General features: G+C 45.5%; 1 protein-coding gene across 1 annotated transcript in view; it reads right to left on the bottom strand.

The window, feature by feature from the left end:
* Window positions 1-19,882, bottom strand: part of CLSTN2 (calsyntenin 2) — a 528,546-nt gene that overhangs the window by 11,578 nt on the left and 497,086 nt on the right. The window contains exons 10-15 of the mRNA XM_081804133.1: window positions 15,376-15,524; window positions 13,226-13,443; window positions 2,499-2,669; window positions 1,929-2,074; window positions 1,695-1,818; window positions 807-991 (exon numbers count right to left, since the gene is read on the bottom strand). Coding sequence (XP_081660259.1) covers window positions 807-991; window positions 1,695-1,818; window positions 1,929-2,074; window positions 2,499-2,669; window positions 13,226-13,443; window positions 15,376-15,524 — 993 coding nt within the window. The remainder of the gene's footprint in view (window positions 1-806; window positions 992-1,694; window positions 1,819-1,928; window positions 2,075-2,498; window positions 2,670-13,225; window positions 13,444-15,375; window positions 15,525-19,882) is intronic.

Genomic DNA, 19,882 nt, shown 5'->3' with positions numbered 1-19,882 from the left:
GAGCTACCTTGGCACGCTGGCTAGGATATCAGGGGGACCATGCTGGGAGAATCTTCATTCCTCAGTGACTCCTGATTTTCCTCTGCTTTTCTACTCCTGCCTCTACCACCACCAAGGAAACCATGGGCAGCCCAAAGGGCACTTGTAGAACTTTGATATTCGTCTGTCTAGAGCTGGGGCCTTAGACTCTCATGGGTGGATGCTGGAGGTTGCTGGCTAACTGAAATGAGATGACTTTAGGATCCAGCAACCTTGACTTGAATATTGGAGAAGTTTGAGCACTTTGACTTTCTTCTCGGAGTTGGTTCCCACCTTGAGAAGTAAGGATGAGAACCTCTATTTCACAGGGGGTTGGGAAGATTAAATGGGGTGGTGTACAAAGAGCACCCTGTGCAGTGTCTGACATGATGGGGGCTCAGTGAATGGCAGGTATTGCTGTTGTGCTTTTGTTTTAACCTGTTCTGAGCCTTTAACGGTGTAAATTAGATTGCAGGCAGCATGGAGCAAAGCCGAGCTCACTTAATCTTTGTTAGCTCTGCATTAAATACTATGGGGGAGGCAAGGGATAGACACCACATGGCTGCTTGCCTTAAGAAATGTCTGGTTCTGTTTGTAGGGTGAGAGCAATTCACATTTTTAATCAGTGAATGCAGCTGGTGGGAAAGTATGGTCCATGCAGGTTGAGGGGGCTGAAGGTGCTCAGAGAAGGCAAGGGTCAGTGGGGCTGGGCTTCCAGCACAGGGAAGATGGAGCTAGGGGAGGGGAAGCATACTGCCCCAAGATCCCAGCTCCTGCATGAGGATCACCTCCATGGGGTTGACTGTGATAGTGAGCGCAGAGTCGTCCCAATCCATCTCAGCCTCCTTGGCAGCCTCTGTCTCCTGGGTGAAGTGCTGGTGGGCTATCCGGATCCGGTACATGCCCATGGCCACGACAAATACCAGCATGCACACGGAGATGATGATGACCACTGTGGCGATGCTTGGGACCACTGGAACAAGGAAGGAATCTACATGACGTGGCGAACAGAAGGACTAGCTCAGTCTTGGGATGGAGTGTGAATGAAACATCCATGTGTAGGTTACAATCTGCCCTACCACTTCTCAGCTGTAGAACTCTGGGCCAGCACCTCACCCTGTCTGGGCTTCATTTTCTTCATCTCTATAATGGGTACTTGTTAGGAATAAATCAAAATGTGAATGGATGTTCTCTTCTATCTTTTGCTTTCCCCTCTAATTCTGGGGCAGCTTCCACTGAGAGCCAGGCACGAGAATTTCATAGGGACAGACACGGCATCCACCAGACAGTAATACAAATGGCAAGACTAGAATTGAAGTAAGGGTGGGAGACTGCAATATGGTGTGCACGTGTGCATGTGTGAGAGCAGGAGGGCACATTTGAAGGGGCTCAGCGAAAGCTTCGCACAGGATGTGGCTCTGAGTTAGGCCTCAAAGGACTTGGAAGATGTTACCCTAGCACTCTGTACTAACCTCTGTTATATTGTAACTTCTTTCCCTACCTAGCCCCTGACTGAGGCTGCGAGTACCTCAGAGGTGGGGCCCACAGCTTTCCCATTCCTGGGTCCCTCCTCCAGTTCTGGGCACCTGTGGCTGCCGTACCATACCTGTTAGTGGATGGTCTTGAATCACAGTGACCGCCTGATAGCCTAAGGTCCTTCCTCCCAGGCCACCTACCTGAACTGCGCTGGATGCTACCCTGGGACTCAGGGTGGTGGACAGACTGCAGGAAGGGAGGCTGCACAATAAGGTGGTTGACATGCTCCTTGTCTGAGACTCTGGCCTCATGGAGGACGCTGACCTAGGAAGAGCAGGGAGAGGTGCTGCTGACCAGGGTGGCAGGTGGACCCAAATGAATGAGGAACGAGTGGGTAACTCTGAAATTCCGTAATGATGGAAGGACCCACTCACCTCCAGGTTGAACTCATTGCTGCTATAACGTCCATTGAGTTCTGAGCACTTGATTCTGAACCGCCGGGTCTCGAGGGAACCTGGATGCCAGTTGCGGTAGCGGATGTGATGCAGCACCTGCTCATAGCGACTCATGGAGCCCACACCTGGCACAAGAAGGTAGAAGATGGGGGATACAGGATGTGGCTTCTGGGACTTGTGGTTCTCCTGAATTTGTCCAGGGTAAGAGCTTGAGATGTTTAGGGGAAGACAATGCATGGATACAGGAATTCTAAGGAGCCAATTGAACTGACCCAAAGGATTTCCAGATACATTGGACTCTGAACAGAATGGCCTCAGCCTGTCAAATGCTGTATTTGCTGAGGTCAAATATTATAAGAAAGCATCCACCTACTTTCTGCAGAAGAGGTCCTCAAGATGCTGAAGTAGCTCACTGACAGAGGGGCTAGAAGTCCATGCTCTGAGGTCAAAGGTCCCTACCTGACTCCACAGGTGACAGAGCACCATCACACTCATGACTCCAGCCTGAGAGTGATGAGAGCACGGTTAAGGGGCTGAGTGTGGTCTTACCATAGATAGAGTAGCCTGCTGTGGAATTGGTGGCATCCAGGTGTCGCTGATGGAGCTCGCTGTGGTTGAGCTCCAAGCATTCCTGTCTTGGGTCCAGGTCCCCTCCAATCACCAAAATGTCACAGAAATCTAAGTTGTGAAGCATTTCTTCTAAGACTGCTGATTTGGGGGCTGAGGGAAGACAGACATGGAAAACACAGGCATGAGGACAACCCAGCAGGTTTGCATGTCTTCTTCCTCCTCTGTGACTGCATGCCAGGGTCAGGCTGGGTCAGGAGAAGAGGCTGTGCCATCCCAACCACCACCTCCATGGCTCAGACGAATGCCCAGGCATGCCCTGAGGTTGGGTGGCATGGATTTGTGTGAAGAGCATGAATAGTCAAAAGATGTGAATTTGAATACCAGCTACTAAGACACTTACAGTGTAGAGAACTATCTACCTCTCAATTTCCTCATCTGTAAAGAGGGCGACGGTCTTGAGAGGAATGAAGACAGTGTCTGGCACCTAGTAGGTGCTCAATAAGCGATAGTTCTCATTTGGGGCCAGATGTAAGTGCCCTTCTACCATGCTGTCCTAGTTTTCCCCATGTGATCATGGTGTGTATATCTGTCACCCCGGCAGACCCTGAGTTTTTCCAGGGCAGTAACACTGTGTTTTTTTTTTTATTATGACCAACTCCTCAGTGTCTAACCCAGGGGCTCATATGGAGCATATTATTATATTTATAATTATTATAAACAATTATGGAGCATAATAATATAATAAAATGATTAAGTAAACTGGTTAGTTGGCAATCTTTTGGTCAGCCTAGCAATCCTGGCCTGATTTTGTGACCCCAAATTTTCCAGAGGGACGTCTGAGTATTCGAATGCTGGACACGTTGGCAGTCCTAACTTAAAAGTATTGGGACTTCTGGGGAAGATGGCAGAGTAGGAGGACCCTAGTTTACCTTATCCCACTGATATACCTAGATAATACCACATCGGTGTAAATCGGAAAACAACCTGAAGACTGGCAGAACCAACTCCACAACTAAATGTAGGGAAGAGGCCACATGAAAGAGGGTAGGAAGGGCAGAGACATAGTCCGGAGCTAAATGGGTCTGCAGGAAGGAGGAATGCCACAGACATAGAAAGGGGAAACACACAGGCGACCAAACACCCCAGGCACAGGGAAGACGAATACCTATAATATTTGGCTTTGAAAACCAGCTGGGCATAATTTAATGATTTGTTACAAGCAGAAGTGCTTAACACCTGGAACATTAAAAATCCGTGGGCTTGGCTCTGGGAGAGGCAGGAGGTGAGAGGAAACTCAGTCCTTGCCCTTATAGACAGCACAACAAACAGCCTGTGGAGATACAACATAGAAGCAGCAGTTTGAAAAATGCCTGGGGTATATGGGCGAGCATGTGCTGAAAGTTCCAGGAACAAAGGGGCATGTGGCACCATTTCCCTCCCCTGCTCCTCAGCTGAGACACCTAGACACCCGAGGGAACCAGCAGTGCCAACATGTGCTATCTAACTTGCTAACAGTGAAATGATCCCCAGGTTCCCCTGCAGACATGCCCCCTCCAGCCCGGCCTGCACTCCGTGTTCCCTCCTATAGCACACCTGCCCACACCTTCCTAAAACCAAGTGCCCTGCACCAGGTTCTCCTGCTGATCAGCCCCCTCCAATGACCTTGGCCAGAGCCCAGCCAAAGTGGTGCCACAAACCTGGCACTGTGCAAGCTGCCCTGAAAGGGACCAGCACCAATCCAAAGTGATTCCTGCCCTGGGGAGAGGGGAAGAGAACCATGCATACCAAACTGGCCCCAGCAGTAAGCTGGGGGCAGACATCTGGTCTGACTACAGGTCCCACCCACCAATAAAATCTTAAGGAACAACACAGGGAAAGTACCCTGCAGTTCGATGTTAACTGCATTTCTGGCAAATGCCTGATCTGACTCAGCTCAAGCTCAAGGCAGGCCCAGACTGGCTACCACCACAGAGACCAAATCCTGCTCACAATAGGCCAAGAAAGCCATTGCAGGCCACTGGACTGAAGGCAAAAGCAGCTCATCCACAGCAGTAGGTCATAAAAAACACACACATGGGAGATACTCCTGAAGTACTGATCCTGGTGAATGGGGACACTGCAGGGCACTACAGGACATCTTCATTAGGCCACTACTTTCAAGAGCAAGAGACCTTGCTGACTTTCCCAACACACAGAAACACACAGAGGGTTAGACAAAATGAGGGGAGAGGAATATGTCCCAAATGAAAGAACAGAACAAAATCACAGCAAGAGACCTAAACAAAAATGAAGAATAATATCCCTGATAAAGAATTTAAAATAATGGTCATAAAGATACTCCATGGACTGGTGAAAAGAGTGGAGGACCTCAGTGAGACCTTCAACAGACAAAAAACCAACCAATTAGAAATAAAGAACTCAATAAATGAAATTAAAAATACACTAGAGGGAATACGTGGACTAGAGGAAGCAGATCAGCGACCTGGAGGGCAGAGTAATGGAAAGCAATCAACCTGAACAGAGGGGAAGAAAAAAAAAACAGAGACTTAAGGAACTCAGTGTCACCATCAAACATAATAACATTTGCATTATAGAGAGCCAGAAAGTGGAGAAAAAGGGGGCAGAAAATTTACTTGAAGAAATTACAACTGAAAATTCCCTATATCTGGGGAAGGAAACAAATCCAGATCCAGGAAGCACAGAGGGACCCCAACAAAACCCAAGGAGGTCCACACCAAGACACATAATAATAAAATGGCAAAGAATAGTCATAGAGAATTTATTAAGATTTTATTTATTTATTTGAGAGAGAGAGTGAGTGAGCGAGCACATAAGCAGGGAAAGTAGCAGGCAGAGGGAGAGGGAGAAGTAGGCTTCCCGCTGAGCAAGGAGCCCGATGTGGGGCTTGATCCCAGGACCCTGGGATCATGACCTGAGCTGAAGGCAGACACTTAACCAGCTGAGCCACCCAGGTGCCCCTATTACTATTTTTTAGAGAGAGCAAGTGAGCACCAGGGGAAGGGCAGAGGGAGAGAGAATTTTAAGCAGGTTCCATGCTCAATGTAGAGCCCGACATAGGCTTGATCTCACTATCCTGAGATCAGTACCTGAGCCAAAACCAAGAATCAGGCACTTAACTGACTGAGCCATCCAGGCACCACAAAGAGAGAATCTTAAAAACAGCAAGAGAAAAGAAAGCAGTTACATATGAGGAAAACCCATAAGGCTATCAGCTAATTTTTTAGTAGAAAGGTTGCAGGCCAGAAGGGAGTGGCATGATATATTCAGAGTGCTGAAAGGAAAAAATCTGCAGCCAAGAGTACTCTAACCAGCAAGGCTATCATTCAGAGTAGAAGGAGAGGTAAAGAGTTTCCCAGAAAAACAAAAGTTAAAGGAATTTATGACAACTAAATCAGCTCTACAAGAAATGTTAAAGGCGATTTGCTGAGTGGAAAGAAAAGATCATAAGGAGTAAAAAAAGTAAGCACAAAAGCAGTAAAAATAAAGTATATCTATAAAAATCAGTCAAGGGACTCACAAAATAAAAGGATATAAAGTATGACACCATGTACCTAAAATGTGGGGGTGGGAGGGAGGAGTAAAGAACGTGTTCAAATTTAAGTGACCAACAACTTAATATAGACTGCTACATGCAGAAGATGTTATTCACAAACCTAATGATAACCACAAATCAAGAACCAGAATAGATATGCAAAACATAAAGAGAAAGGAATCCAAGTAGATCACTATAGAAAGCCAACAAACCATGTGAGAAGAGAGCAAGAGAAGAAACGAACAAAGAACTACAAAAACAACCATAAAGCAAGGAACAAAATGGCAAAAAGTACATACCCATCAATAATTACTTTAAATGTTAAAGGACTAAATGCTCCAATAAAAAGACACAGCGTGATGAAATGGATAAAAAACCAAAACCTATCTCTATAATGCCTACAAGAGACTCATTTTAGACCTAAAAACACATGCAGATTGAGTGAAGGGATGAAGAAGCATGTATCATGCAAATGAAAGTGAAAAGCAAGCCAGAATAGCAATAGTTCTGACAAAATAGACTTTAAAACAAAGACTGTAACAAGAGACAAAGGACATTCTCATAATCATAAAGGGAATAATCCAACAGGAAGATACAACAATTGTAAATATTTATGCACCCAACATGGGAGCACCCAAATACACAGAGCAGCTAGTAACAAACATAAAGGAAGTAGTTGATAGTAGTACAATAGCAGTAGGGGACTACAGCACCTCACTTACATTGATGGATACATTATCCAAACAGAAAATCATCAAGGAAACAGTGACTTTGGATGACACATTGGGCCAGATGGATTTAACAGATACATTCAGAACATTCCATCCTAAAACAGCAGCATATACATTCTTTCAAGTGCGCATGGCACATTCTCCAGAATAGATCACATATTAGGCCACAAAACAAGCCTCAACAAATTCAAAAAGATCGAAGTCATACCATGCATCTTTTCTGACCACAATGCTATGAAACTAGTAATCAACCACAAGAAAAAAATCTGGAAAGACCACATTAAGTAATGTGCTACTAAACAATCAATGGGTCAACAAAGAAATCAAAGAGGAAATAAAAAAATACATGGAGACAAATGAAAACACAACAATCCAAAATCTTTGGGATGCAGCAAAAGCTGTTCTAAAAGGGAAATTTATAGCAATACAGGCCTACCTCAGGAAGAAAGAAAAATCTCAAATAATCAACTTTCACCTAATGGATCTAGAAAAAGAACAACAAAACCCAGAGCTAGCAGAAGGAAGTAATAATGACTAGAGCAGAAATAAATGATATAGATAACTAGAAAAAACAATAGATCAGTGAACCAGGAGTTGGTTTTTTGAAAAGATCAAGAAAATTGATAAACCTTTAGTTACATTCATCCCCCCCCCCAAAAGAGCTAAAATAAAATCAGAAATGAAAGAGGAGATATAATAGCCAATACCACAGAAATACAAAGGTTTATAAGAGAATGTGTGTAACAAATCATATACCAACAAATTAGATAACCTCTAGAAGAAATAGATAAATTCCTAGAAACATATAACCTCCCAAAACAGAAGCAGGGAGAAATAGAAAATTTGAACATGCCAATTACCAGCAATGAAATTGAATCAGTAATCAAAAACCTCCAAACAAATGTCCAGAACCACATGGCTTCACAGGTGAATTCTTTCAAACATTTAAAGAAGATTCTTAAACTATTCAAAAAAAAATTGAAGGAAAGCATCCAAATTAATTCTATGAGGTCAGTATCACCCTGATACCAAAACCAAAGACACTATCAAAAAAGAAAACTAAGGCTGGGGTGCCTGGCTGGCTCAGTCGTTAAGTGTCTGCCTTCAGCTCAGGTCATGAGCCCAGGGTCCTGGGATTGAGTCCTGCATTGGGCTCCCTGCTCAGCGGGAAGCCTGCTTCTCCCTCTCCCACTCCCCCTGCTTGTGTTCCCCTCTCTTACTGTGTCTCTGTCAAATAAATAAAATCTTAAAAAAGAAAAAAAGAAAAGGCCAATATCCCTGATGAGCATAGATGCAAAAATCCTCAACAAAATATTAACAGAATCCAACAATACATTAAAGAAATCCGTCACCATGATCAAGTTGAATGTATTCCTGGGATGCAAGGATGGTTCAGTATTCACAAATCAATCAATGTGGTACATCACATCAAGAGAAAAGGATGAAAACCATATGATCATTTCAATAGATGCAGAAAAAGCATTTGACAAAGTACAACATCCATTCATGATAAAAACCCTCAAGAAAGTAGGGTTAGAGGGAAGATACCTCAACTTAATAAAGACTATATAGGAAAAACCCACAGGTATATCATACTGATTGGTGAAAAACTGAGAGCTTTTCACTAGGATTGGAAACAAGACAAGAATATCCACTCTTACCACTTTATTAAACATAGTACTGGAAGTCTTAGCCAGAGCAATCATACAACAAAAAGAAATAAAAGGCATCCAAGTTGGTAAGGAAGAAGTAAAACTTTGACTATTTGCAGCTGACATGATACTATGCCTAGAAAACCCTACAGACTCCACCAAAAAACTACCAGAACTGTTAATGAATTCAGTATGGTTGCAGGATACAAAATCAGTATACAGAAATCTGTTGCATTTCTATACACTAATAAAACAGCAGAAAAAAGAAATTAAGAAAACAATCTCATTTGGGGCACCTGGGTGGCTCAGTTGGTTAAGTGTCTACCTTCAGCTCAGGTCATGATCCCAGGGTCCTGGGATTGAGCCCTGCATCAGGCTCCCCACTCAGTGGGGCATCTGCTTACCCCTCTCCCCCTGCCCCTCCCCCCCACCCATGTGCACTCTCTCTCTCTCATTTGCACTCTCTAAATAAAATTTTTAAAAAGAAAATAATCCTATTTACAATTGCATCAAAAATAATACCTATGAATAAACCTAACCAAGGAGGTAAAAGACCTGTACTCTTGTAAACTATAAAACATTGATGAAAGAAACTGAAGATGACACAAAAGGGAAGACATTCCATGCTCATGGATTGGAATAACAAATATTGTTAAAATGTCCATACTATCCAAAGCAATCTACAGATTTAATGCATCCCTATCAAAACACTGACAGCATTTATCACAGAACTATAACAACAATCCTAATATTTGTATGGAATCAAAGAAGACCCCAAATAGTCAAAGCAATCTTGAAAAAGGAAAACAAAACTGGAGGCATCACAATCCCAGATTTGAAGATATTCCACAGAGCTGTGGTAATCAAAACAGTATGGTACTGGCACAGAAAAAGACACATAGATCAATAGAACAGAGTAGAGAGCCCAGAAATAAACCCATGCTTATAAGTCAATTAATCTATAACAAAGGAGACAAGAGTCTCTTCAACACATGTTGGGAAAACTGGTCGGCTACATGTAAAAGAATGAAACTGGACCACTTTCTTACACCACATACAAAAATAAACTCAACGTGGATTAAAGACCTGAGAGACCAGAAACCATAAAAATCCTAGAAGAGAGTGCATGCAATAATTTCCCTGACGTTGGCCACAGCAACGTTTTTCTAGACATGTCTCCTGAGGTAAGGGAAAGAAAAGCAAAAATAAACCACTGGGACTACATCAAAATAAAAAGCTTTTGCATAGTGAAGGAAGCAATAATCAAAACTACAAATAACCTACTGAAAGGGAGAAGATATTTGCATATGACATATCTGATAAAAGATTAGTATCCAAAATATATAAAGAACTTATACAACTAAACACCCCCAAAAGAAATAATCTGATAAAAGTATTGTGTATCGTGTCTGCTGACACAAATAGACATTTTTCAAAGAAGATACACGGATGGCTGACAGACACATGAAAAGATGCTCAACGTCACTCATCATCAGGAAAATGTAAATCAAAACCACAATGAGACATCACCTTACACCTGTCAGAATGGCTAAAATAAAAAACACAAGAAACAAGAAGTGACGAGGATGTGGAGAAAAAGGAATCCTCGTGCACTGTTGGTGGGAATGCAAACTGGTGCAGCCACTGTGGAGAACAGTATGGAGGTTCCTCAAAAAATGAAAAATAGAACTACCATATGATCCAGTAATTCCACTACTGGGTAGTAAAGAATGCATAAACACTAATTTGAAAAGACCTATGCACCCCTACTTTTATTGCAGCATTATTTACAATAGCCAAATTATGGAAGCAGCCCAAGTGTCCAACGACAGATGAATGGATAAAGAAGAAGTGTGTGTGTGTGTGTGTAGTATTATTCAGCCATAAAAAAGAATGAAATCTTGTCATTTGCAACAACATGGATGGATCTTGAAATGCAGTATGTCAGAGAAAGACAAATACTATATGATTTCACTTATATGTGGAATTTAAGAAACAAATGAACAAAGAAGAGACAAATAAAAAAACAGACCCTTAACTCTAGAGAACAAACTGATGGTTATCGGAGGGGAAGTGGGTGGGGGATGGGTGAAATCGGTGAAGGAGATTAAGGAGTGCACTTGTGATGAGCACTGGATGACGTACAGAATTGTTGAATCACTATATTGTATACCTGAAACTAATATAACACTGTATGTTAACTATACTGGATTTAAGAAAATAATAAAAGTGGTATTTATGGAGTGCTTGCTATGGGCCAGGCTCTGTGCAAACAATCCTAACAGATAGACATTAAATGGGGTACTATTATTATCCCCATTTCACCAGCAGTGAAGTGGAAGTCCGGGGGGTAGGGCAGATTGCCCAGGCTTACACAGATATTAGGGGAAGAGCTGGGACAGAAGCCATGACTTTCTGATTCCACAGTTTATAAATTCATAACCTTTGGGCTAGTAGTCTTCAAATGCTTTTGATTTTGCAGCCCTTTTGGGAAAAATTTCTGAACTGAGATCATTTAAATATGTATAGTTATTTATTTATAAAGTGGACTAATATATTTTGTATACTATAAAACATTTATGAAAATAGAAATTCAAAAGGATTTACAAAAGAGGAGAGAATTATTTTAAATAATTATTTTCTGTTTTAATTTTTTAGTGATACCAAAAATATTTTTTGCTCTCACCAGATATATATTATTCTAAATAACTTCATATGGTTGATTTTTAGATGCTTGTCATTCTCAATGGCTTCATGTTTCACTGGCAAAATCTAAAATCACATTAATATACATTGAAGGCCTATCATTAGCAATAGCATATGTGTATCTGTATTTCAAATGGCCTTTGCATGGTTTCTGGAGTTTTTTGCCAGCTTCTTATCAGGTCAGTTTAGGTCACCTTACTCCTACCTCCCCATGTGGCTGGCTGATTGCTCACACTAGGTAGGAGGCATGGTATAAATGTTGAGCATTTTCTCATTGTTCTTCTGTGGCTATATTACAGGTTCTATCTTCCATCTGTACTTCTCTTGATTCCCACTGTGCTGAAAGGGACTGTGCTGCGCTCAGGCATTTAGAGGCGAATCAGCCATGGTTGAGCGCTCATGGAGCCCCTGGTCTGGCTTAATTAACTGATAACTGCCACTGAGGGCTAGCAGATGTGGCGGGGGGGGGGGAGGTCAGGGAAGCATCAGTCATGGGGGGCATACAGAGCAGGAGAGCCAGCCCAGTCGAGGGGGCAGAGTGCTGGTGGGGAGATGTTTGCCAGCAGTAACGCGGATGGGGAGTGTCAGGGACCTACCAGGCAGAGGGTAGGGCACGAGCAAAGGTGAGAACACAGAGGTGTGAGAGACAGGGGTGTACATGGGGGACTTGCCTGTCTTTGGTACCGAAACAGCACAAAGAGGAGTAGGTCAGTAGGGGCAGAAGATGATGCTGGGGCGGGTCACTGAGGCCTGCTGGCAAATACCATGAGCCTCCTTACTTAAGGCATCCATAATAACGATTATCCTAACAACAATAAGAGGAAGATGTAAAAAAGTACCCATAAGAGCTCTCGGGCACGTGGCTCTGTGCTCTGCCCGCACCTCTCATAAATAGAAGGTGAGTTAGAGCCCCAGGTAACTGCTTTTCCCTGGCATTGCCTGTCAGCCAGGGGCAGGCCTAGCACGTCCACACGCTCCCAGTTACAGCCTGCAGCCACTGTGGTCAGAGGCCCTTCCTTTTCCCATCTGATTGTGGCTCCAAATGAGGGGAAGGGAAAGCTCACAGGCCCTAATGCACTTGGGAGTGTCACTAGGCAAGGGCCCTGTCCTGGCAGGGACACTTGGAAGACGCCATCTATTGTCATGAGCTAAGAAGGGCTGCACTGGAGGTACCCCATTCCCTAGGGACCAGGGTGGTTTAAGGCAGTGAGTAATTAGGACTGTTAGAGGAGCAGCCCTTTAGGGACTCAGGCCCATGGGCTCCAGCACATCATTAGCAGCTGCTTTGGAGGCAGAGAGGGAGAGCTAGAAGTCCTCTCCTGGAGGAGGCCGCAGAGGACGGTTAAACAGGTACTTCCCCTGTAGATCTGGACCCTGGGTTTCCCTTCCTTCCTTATCCTTCCTTCCTGTCACCACCCCCATCCCCGCCAGCTGAGTGCACCATAGCTTTCCATGCAACGGAGTGTTTTTCCCTGGCAGATCATTCCAATTACTCTGCCTCCATCGGTAGCCCTCTCAATAATGGACATGCTGGAAAGTTCCCTGAGAGCTGAGACTAATGCTGCTGGATCAGACCTGACTTTCACTGTGTGTCTATTAAGGTGCAACTAAATGTTTTCTTTGTGCTTCTTTAGCTTTTCTTCTGATCATCAAAATAATACATGCTCACTATTGAACATTTTGCATTTGCAGCCAAGTGAAGGGGAGCGGAGACAAATTGGCTCTTAGGTGTCTCAGAGAACAGCACTGTTAGCATCAGGTGTGTTTTCTTCTTGGCATTTTCTGGTGTGTGTTGTAGGTACTCTGTAATTTGCATCTTGCTTTCTTTCATTTACCATTTGGCATAAATGTCCTCCCTCCAACATCCTATCACGTACATGAGTGGACCAATTATTTGCCAAATAGTTCATTTCCCTGTTATTTGTGTTGTTTGCAGGTTTGTTTGCTTTGCTTTGCTATCAGAAATTCCCTGCCATGGTGAACGATGGTATTGGCCTGAAGTGGGACTTGGCATGGCTCTGAGAATGGAAGGCTCCTGCCCCACGACCCAGTGTGCATCTGTACCTGTTGTCCTCAGGTCACCCGGGGCCTCGGCTTTGGCAAAGCTGCTCACGATCTTGAGGTCTGGGAAGAGGGTCACCCCTTGGGCACTTTCAAACTGGGTGGTGGGTCTCCAGAGGCGGTCCGTACCCCGGAGGCTGATCTGGGGCTCGATGGCCTGCAGCACCATCACATAGGCATCCACGTCGGGGACACTGATGCACACATCTTCTCCGAAGCACCTGGGAAAACAGTTGCGGTCACCGCACTGAAGAGCGCGCCATGAATGCATCTACCACGTAGCCGGGGACGAGGAGACACACAACCACCTCTTGTCCTTGCTGAGGTCTCTGGACTGCCTCGGGGTCTCAGAGGGTATCAGCAGACATTCAGATTGAAAGCCACATGATAGTCAAAACTAATAGCCATCTAGGGACTTAAGAGGATTGGCTTCTGGGAGAACTGGGAACCTTCGGTCCCAGCAACAAGTAACTGCTAAACCTTTAATTATCCTTTAACAAAGTAATCAGTGGTAACATTAATTAGCCACTGCTTGGTATGTGCACTAGAATTTGGTAAGCAAATTGCCGTCTAACTGGTTGGGTACAGGCATCTTGCTGAGACCCCAGGGCTGAACTCTCTTGCGCTCGTGTATGTTGTCTCTCTACGAGGAGCTCCCACAGTGCTCCTGTTGTAGATGTGCCACGGATCATCTCCTTTCTCCTGATACACTGCCACAGAAACACCTGGAAGGCAGAATGCTGTGACCGCATGAGCAAGGCCTGAGAAGTTAGACAAGGTCCATGGCCTGGCTCTGCCACTGTGGGTCCGGGTGACCCTGGGCAAGGTGTGACTCTTGGGAACCTCAGTTTCTCCATCTATACAGTGGGGATGGCAATAATTAATTACCTCATAATAGCAAGGATTAAATGTGCTGACATATAGAAAAGAAGCCAACGCCAGAGGCTGCATCGTGGGTGGAGCTCAGTAAATGTTGGCAGACCTGACACCCTCATCAGATTGCATCAGGCATTCGAGTCACTGCCACTCTCTGCTGCTCATCTGGGCCAAAGACCTAGGCTACAAGAGCCCCGGGGCCCAGATGGCTGCTCTGGGAATGCTGGGTGGACTCCAGCTGGTGGTGGCCATCAACTTGTAGCCCTTGGGAAAGTTCCTGAGGGAAGCACAGTCTGGGTGGACACCATGCTGAGGCACTCCCTCTTCTTTGGGGTGGGCAAGTTGTGGGAGCAGTGGTGTGTTCCTGCCCCTGGTTTTGTCTGGCCTTCGCTGCACCAGTCCCAGAGGGCACCGTGCTGCTCGTCAGTTTATGGAAGCCTGGTCCCTCTCTTTGACTGCAGTGCAGAGCTGAGCTGGAGGTGCTTGCTCCCTATCGCAGGCCTCCAAGGGTGGCCCTTAGTGTGAAGGTGGGGGAGTGCCTCCTCTGTCACTAGAACTACTGAATATGATTGCTGCCTGTGGGATTTAGCCTGGCACCTGTCCCTGCCCCAGTAACGTGGCAGTCAGCAGACCCATCTTTCCCAGCCTTGTTCCTGTCCTCTGGCTTCTTCTCCCGGCTCCAGGGACTAGGTGATTCCCCTTCTGCCTGCCAGGAGTTTTTCTGGGGTCCCATCCTTGCTGCCCTACCAGGCAGTTGCTGTGGCTGAGAAACGATTTGATGGACCAAGAAGGGAATTATCCACAGGCTTCACTAATAAAGAGTCTCATCTCCTTTACTGAACTCTGATCCCCTGGGGACAAGAACCATACCCTCTCTCTCTTGCATACTTGTGGTATTTAGTTGCTCTACAAAGCTGGGCTGGCTGATTTAATCCAATTTAATAAACATTTGTCAAGTACCTACTATGTACCAGCTTCTGCAACCTTAAGTCAGACCACTAAAAACCAAGCTTTCTGAGAATTTACGGGATGCAGTACTACATTGGATTCTGAATTAAATAGAGAAAGCTGGATTTGTGCTGGCAAAGGAACAGAACAATTTCTTTCTGAAGAAAACAAGAAGAGAACACAGATCCATTGGGGCATCCTCATAGGGATAGCAGAGAAACTGCAAATAGCAGACAAAAGGTGAATTCTGTTTTGCCAGGGAACATTCCCCAGGGACCATCCCCACCACCTCAGCTGAGCCCCTGGCTGACCAGCGTCTGTCTACTCACTGGACTTTGGAAGAGACTCTCAGGTGCCGCACACCCGCCGTCGGGAACTGCCTGGAGTTGATGTAGGACACCTTCTGGAGGGCACGATTGATGTTCCCAATGTCGTCACCTTCCATCACCAGGACGGACTGCGAGGGGTTGAAGTGGTACTGGAGGAGGAAACGGGGTGGTGGCATGGGGGACAGTGATCAGCAACGGAACCCACCATCTCCACGTACAGGGCATGAAGGCCCAGTGTCTCCAGAGTGTCTGCAAGTGTAGCAGCCATGCACACGGATGACAGTTTTATTTTTTTACACTCTATTTTTTGGACTATGTTCAGTTAGCCACCATATAGTACATCATTAGTTTTTGATACAGTGTTCAATGATTCTTTAGTTGCGTATAACACCCAGAGCTCTGGATGACTGTTTTAACCCCTCAAACAATTCCTGCTACCCCTCGGGGGCTTCCAGGCTGCCCCTGTAAGATCCCCGGGGGTTTGAAACTCTTGAGCCACAGGATGGGATTCTGAATCCCCATCACAGGGCTCTTATGGTCTAGCCCGTGGTGGGGTGGCCCCTGCCCCATGCCGCTGTGGGGTCCTGAGCAGCCTTTCAGCCCTTGGACAGCCTGCCCCGTCAGCTGGCTGCCTAGAATTGGGGGCTTTGGCTCCTTTAACTGTTCTGGTCTTTGACCTTAAACTGCTCCTCAGTTCACCCTGTGCTCCCCTTCCTGATCCATGCTTCCAACCTTAAAGCTCATTTTTCAGTTAATGGCTCTCCTTCTCTCTTAGATCTCATTCCTGGTCTTGCTTCCCCGGGGCTCAACTCTGCTTTCCCAGGAGTTTTGCTCACTTGCTGTGTTCACTCGTGCCAACTGTCCCGGGCCTATTATCTGTTTATTCAGCTCACAGTCCCCCGTATCCCACACTTGGTGAAGGTCTGGGGGCTACGATGCTCTCCACCCAGTCACTTGAGTCATCAAACCAGATAAACCAGGTACAGACTCCTGCTTCTCCCTGCAAAGCCCCCGCAGTTACTCTTCCTGGCATCGAGCATGGAGAACTGCCATGGGATGGACCCGTTTGCTGATCTTCACATGCCTCTGAGCAGGAATTATTATCAGTAAGATGTCAGGAGTTTATCAGTGCATTTGGATGATGTGTCCAAAGTTCATGTCACAGGAAAAGGAGATCTGGATATATTTTTATCTATTTTTAAGTAATCTCTATACTCAACGTGGGACTTGAACTCACAACCCCAACTGAGTCAAGAGTTGCGTGCTCTTCCAACTGAGCAAGCCAGGTACCCCTGATCTGGATATATTTTTATGTAGCTACTTGGCAACATTTTTCTTTGGATAATATATTCACATAATTCAAATATACATATGTACTAAGTGAAGGTGTCCATCTTATTCCTATCTACCCAGTTTCCAATATCCCATCCCACAAGGAGTCACTGTTATATTAATTTCTTAGTGCCAGATTGCATTACTGTTCATTATTAGTTGCTTCCCCTCCCAGTGGGAGACTTATACATGCCTGTCCCATTGTCCATAGACTTGACTATGTGACGTAGGGAACGCTTTTCTGCAAGATGCACATTTTTTTGCCCTGTTGTACTCAGTAGTGCTCCTGTGACTTGCTTGGCCAATGAAATGTGGGCAGAAGTATTATCTGGCTCACACACATGTGGAAGATTTCACAGCCAGTTCCTGGTTTGCCATGTCCCTTTCCCTCTGCCATGAAATTCTGAAGGTTCCCTTAGGGCCTGGTCCATCAGCCTGGGTCTCACAGTGGGGGCGGTATATGGATCAGAGCCAAAGCCAATATATAATGGACACTGGGTGTGGACAATTAAAAAAAAAAAAAGTTGTATAAACCACTGAAATGTTTTAGTCACTTGTTACTGCAGCATTACCTAGCCTATCCTGAAAGTTATACTTCAGCGTTCTTAATGAATATAGATTTCGTTTTCTCTTTCTTCCACCAATGGCAGCTTTTTACATACTTTATTGTACTTTAATTTTTTTACTTAGCTCATATCCTGGAGACTGTTCTGTGTTAGTACATCATAAGATTCCTCTTTTTTAACACTGTATAATATTCTACTGAGTATAAAATTATAATTTATTTAACCAGTTTGTTATGGACATTTGGATCATTTCCAATCTTTTACTAATAATGTGACAATGAATAATCTTGTGCACATTTCATATGTGTGCAAATATATATCTATTGGATAAATCCCTCCATGTGAAATGGTTAGGTCCAAGAGTATATGCACTTTAAATTTTGACAAATGTTGCCCAATTCCCCATTGCTAGGAATGTTTTCAATATACACTCCCTCTCCCAGTGTATGGGAATGCCTCTTTTCTCAAAACCTCAACAGAATATGCTGTCATTTGGGATTTTTGCCAGTCCGATAGGTGATAAATGCTACCTTAGTGTAGTTTCAATTTACATTTCTCTTGCCATGAAGGAGACTGAGTATGTTATTGAGTTTAAGGAAAAAATCCATCTATATTAACTTTTCCCTGATCTGACTCGGTTGTCTTTTTAAGAGTTCCCTATTCTGTGCCTGGACTCTTAAAAGGAGGTGGGTGTCCCATGAGTAGTAGTGATGATACTGACCCACATAAGGTCCCTGTAATGTGATCCCTAGCCAACCAAGAGCTTAATCCTTGCCTCCTTCAACTATCATTTGTTTTACTGTTACCTCCTCCTTGAGACCACCCCAGCTTCCCTCATTTAGGTCCCCACTGGGCTCCTATAGTGCATTAAATGGTAGTACTATGATTACATACAGTGACCATGAGCTCACAGAGGACAGGGGCTCCAACTCTTAACCCTGAATCCCAGAACCTAGCCCTAGTACCCTGCAATCCCATTAGATGAACGAGTAAATGTTCCCCCTTGGCCCACATTTTACTCAGTATCATCTCTGGGTTACTCCCCAAAAAGACTTTTTCATTCAATGTCTTTTCAGCTAAGGCTCTGTGGGAGTTATTATCAGCACTCACTAAGCTCAGCTGTCCTTTGCATGCTCAGCATCCTGGAGGCTACACTTGGCCTCAGCCATCTGCCGTGTGTGGGCGGGCCACATGACTGCATCTGGCCAATGAGGTGTGAGAGGAAGTGAGGCGGGGCTCCTGGGCCGAGGCCGTGAAGAGCCCTGCAGGCAACTCCAGGCTTCTTCTTCCTCCACTTTGGTGGCTGGGGTGTTCTCGGCAGAAACCCCACTCTACCTCCTGGGCTTGATGTGGGAGAATGACAAACTTTTAAGCATTAAAGCATAGGGATTTTGGAGTCATTTGTTAATGCAGTATTTTAGCCCACGTGGAAAAATTGAGCCCTTCCCAGGCAGGATTCTCACCCAAGGCTATGTGGCATCTTTGAAAGATCATGGGCTGTGTGGATTGCAGTACCCCAGTTCCAGTACAGACTACAGAATACAACTTTGGATGATTTACTTTGCCTTTCTGGACTTCATTTCCTCATTTAAAATAATGGGGATAGGGTGGGGGCGGAGCAAGATGGCAGAGGAGTAGGAGACCTGGATTTCGTCTGGTCTCAGGAATTCAGCTGGATAGGGATCAAACCATTCTGAACACCTACGAACTCAACAGGAGATCGAAGAATAGCAGCAACTCTCTGAACAGAAAAGCGACCACTTTCTGGAAGGTAGGACATGCGGAGAAGTGAATCCGAGGCGATATTCGGGAAGATAAACCGCAGGGGGAGGGAGCCTCAGTTAGCCGCTACCAGCAAGTGATAGAGCCACGGTGCACAAAATCAGAACTTATAGAAGTCGGCTCTGCTGAGGGACGTCCCTCCGGTGGCTAAGCGGGGGGTGGAACCCTCACGGGACAGTGTGGTCTCAGGACCCTCGGGGTCATAGGAAGACTGGGGGTGCCTGAGTGCAGCAGAGCTCCCAGGGATCGGAGCGGGAAAGCCAGCTGCAGAGACGGAGCCGAGGAGTGGGCTCTCAGCTCGGGGTTGACATAAACCGTGATTCACGGCACAGTCAGGCCACTGCTCCTCCAGCAGGGACCCAACAAGCGGCATATCTGGGGAGACTCCCCTTCCTCCCCCGGGAGGAGAGGCGCGGTAGCGCACCGCAGGGATCTGCTGGGTTTGGAGACTCCACATGGGGTTGGGTGCCAGAGATAGAAACGCTCAGTCACAGGCCGGGTGAGCACAGAGTGCGGCCGGAGACCGGGGAGATGGGAGTGACTGACTGCTTTTCTCTGGGGGCTCACTGAGGAGTGGGGCCCCGAGTTTTCGGCTCCTCCGGGGCGGAGATTGGGAGGCCGCCATTTTCACTCTCGGCCTCCAAAGCTGTGCAGAAAGCTTGCAGGGAACAAAAGCTCCCAAGAGCAAACCTGAGCAGATTACTTAGCCGGGAGGGGGCAAGGGCGGGGCAAATCCGCCTCCGGCAGAGACATTTGGGAACCATGGCAACAGGCCCCTCCCCCAGAAGATCAGCAAGAACAGCCAGCCAAGACCAAGTTTACCAATC

Source organism: Leptonychotes weddellii, chromosome 1, assembly GCF_054177405.1.
Source record: "Leptonychotes weddellii isolate Sample4059 chromosome 1, ASM5417740v2, whole genome shotgun sequence".
In the NCBI taxonomy this organism is placed as follows: Eukaryota; Metazoa; Chordata; class Mammalia; order Carnivora; family Phocidae; genus Leptonychotes; species Leptonychotes weddellii.
The sequence above is the reverse complement of the archived record's forward strand: the minus strand, read 5'-3'. Positions and strand labels throughout refer to the sequence as shown.